We start from the raw sequence: 2,107 nt of genomic DNA, 5'->3' as shown, positions 1-2,107 counted from the left end.
GAAGTGAACTCAAAACTGTACTACACGCCATGTATCTGAAGCATGGATAAACTATCTGTGAACTGACAGCCATACACTCTACATGTAAACAGGGTTACAAAACCTGACCCTGCTTAAAACATAAACCAACTACATCAAACACATGCTGGTATAAAAACCCTCATCAAAACTTAGTAGGACATGAAATACCTTAGTTACTAGTTAAAGCAAATCAAGAAAACAACAATCAAATCACATCCCTCTCTCTCTCTCTCTCTCTCTCTAGTAAGTGGTCTGCCACAACATATCTCCGGAAAAACACTACAACTAACACAAACATGAACTAGATAGCACAACTAGCAGCCAGTTCATCACAATTACTATGCCCTTTGGCCATTACAATGGCACAATACAAAGAGAGGTACACAGAAACAAACAAGAGCACAATACAGTTGACCATTCGAACCAAAATCAAGCCATGGAGACAAATTTAACAAGGGTGACATTATAGCAAAGGTTCTTTACTTGGCACAGCACGGTAACATCAGTACACCAGGGTACAAGCAATCCTCATAACACGAAGAAATTGTTAACAGAGACATCCTGGGATCACTTCCTAGCTTGCATAACAAACACTGAAACGTCCATAAAACAAAATGCAGATAACTCTTGAGCCATGGCTCCCCCACGCGGCGGTCGGACGGGCCGGATCTAGAACCCGAGCTTGGTGCGGCGCCAGTGCCTGCGCTTCGCGTTGTACCTGAGCACGGCAGAGAACGATTGGTCGGTCAGACCACGGACGCCTGGGCTGGATCGAAGGGAAGAGAGGGGGAGGGGGGAGGAGGCGGCCGTTACCTGATGGTGTTGTCGGTCCGCATGCGGATCCAGTAGGGGATGGGGCGGTTCTGGCGCTGCTTCTTGGCCAGCTTCTGCTTGATGCGGAAGGTCTTGTGGGACGGCTGCGAGGAGGAGAGGAGCGAACGGGGAAATCGGGTCAGCGGGAGGTTGAAACGCTGGAGGAGAGGGTGGGACTCCATGGGAAGAGAGGAGGAGAGCGTACCATCGTCGCGGCGGAGACGAAGACGCAGCGGCGGCTTCGGCGGCGGCGGCGGGAGCAAAACCCTAGGTCCGTGAAGTGCTCGAGTGGTGGGCAGTGGGGAATATATAGTCCGGACGAGTAGCGACCAAGGATGGGCTCGTTGGGCTAGGCCTCATCTTTTGATCGATGTAGTCTCTTTTGGGCTTGGTCCACGTTAGAGAAACAAAGGGGCTCTTGGCGAGAGTGGTACAATCACATGTTAGGGCCATGAATAAATCCGACTGTGGCCCATATGTTCATTATATCCAAATGAGTTCGACAGCTCTCTTTGCTATGCCCCTTAAGTTTAAGTTGAAATAAGCTCTCAGAAATATCTATTGTAACAAAGAACTCTCAAAAGAATCTTTTCTGAGAATAGCCTTTTGGAGGGCTTTATTAATTGGATAGAATAGTTACATCACTTATAAGAATCAGCAAATGAAAGGTAGGGGGGATACTGTCCCACAAAAAATCAATGTGACTTGTAAAAATATGCATAGATAGCTCGTGCGCCACCCATTAGTTTCCTTTTCGCAGTGTTCAAGAATGTTCTTTACATTGGACGAAAGAACTCTGCATACATAAAAAAAGTATGCCTAATTATCATGGATTTGTTACGTTGTCCGTTTAAAGCACCATGACTCCAATCTTAACAACATAGGCGGATTCATCGGGGCACGGCTATCTCTCACTTTATGCAAGACGATAGCTTTTTTTTAGAAGAATGCAAGACAGTAGCTCGGCTCGCCTACAAGGAGCTGGTAGTGGGCTGGCCTAGTATCCATGTGGGTCTCTCATGCTGACCTCCCACACATGGTTTTTCTTTGTAACTCATGTTTATCTTTTGGAAAATACTAAGAACATATACTATGAAAAAATAGTTATTTTTTTAGTGTTCATCGCATATTTAAAAAATGTTCATGCAATCTAAAACAATGTTCACTCAACTTTTATAAAACAATTATACCATTTAAAAACATGTATGTGACATATAGAAAATGTTCAAGCATTTAAAAAATGCACATGACAATTTTGAAAAATCTATACAAT

At 44.6% G+C, this 2,107-nt stretch overlaps 1 protein-coding gene across 1 annotated transcript; it reads right to left on the bottom strand.

The window, feature by feature from the left end:
- Positions 1-484: 484 nt before the first annotated feature.
- LOC125515148 (60S ribosomal protein L39) lies at positions 485-1,172 on the bottom strand. Its single transcript, XM_048680587.1, has 3 exons — positions 1,040-1,172; positions 835-938; positions 485-739 (listed from the first exon to the last, which is right to left on the bottom strand). The coding sequence occupies exons 1-3, from the start codon at positions 1,040-1,042 to the stop codon at positions 691-693; spliced, it is 156 nt and encodes a 51-aa protein (XP_048536544.1). The 5' UTR covers positions 1,043-1,172; the 3' UTR covers positions 485-690.
- Between the last annotated feature and the right edge of the window lie 935 nt (positions 1,173-2,107).

This window comes from Triticum urartu, chromosome 6 (assembly GCF_003073215.2).
Source record: "Triticum urartu cultivar G1812 chromosome 6, Tu2.1, whole genome shotgun sequence".
In the NCBI taxonomy this organism is placed as follows: domain Eukaryota; kingdom Viridiplantae; phylum Streptophyta; class Magnoliopsida; order Poales; family Poaceae; genus Triticum; species Triticum urartu.
This window is presented reverse-complemented; position numbering and strand designations above follow the sequence as displayed.

What these genes read in the sequence shown, in the direction of transcription:
- LOC125515148 (XM_048680587.1), bottom strand. An exon ending in CGGACCGACAACACCATCAG is followed by an intron (nt 740 to 834) that starts GTAACGGCCGCC and finishes TGCCGTGCTCAG; the next exon opens with GTACAACGCGAAGCGCAGGC.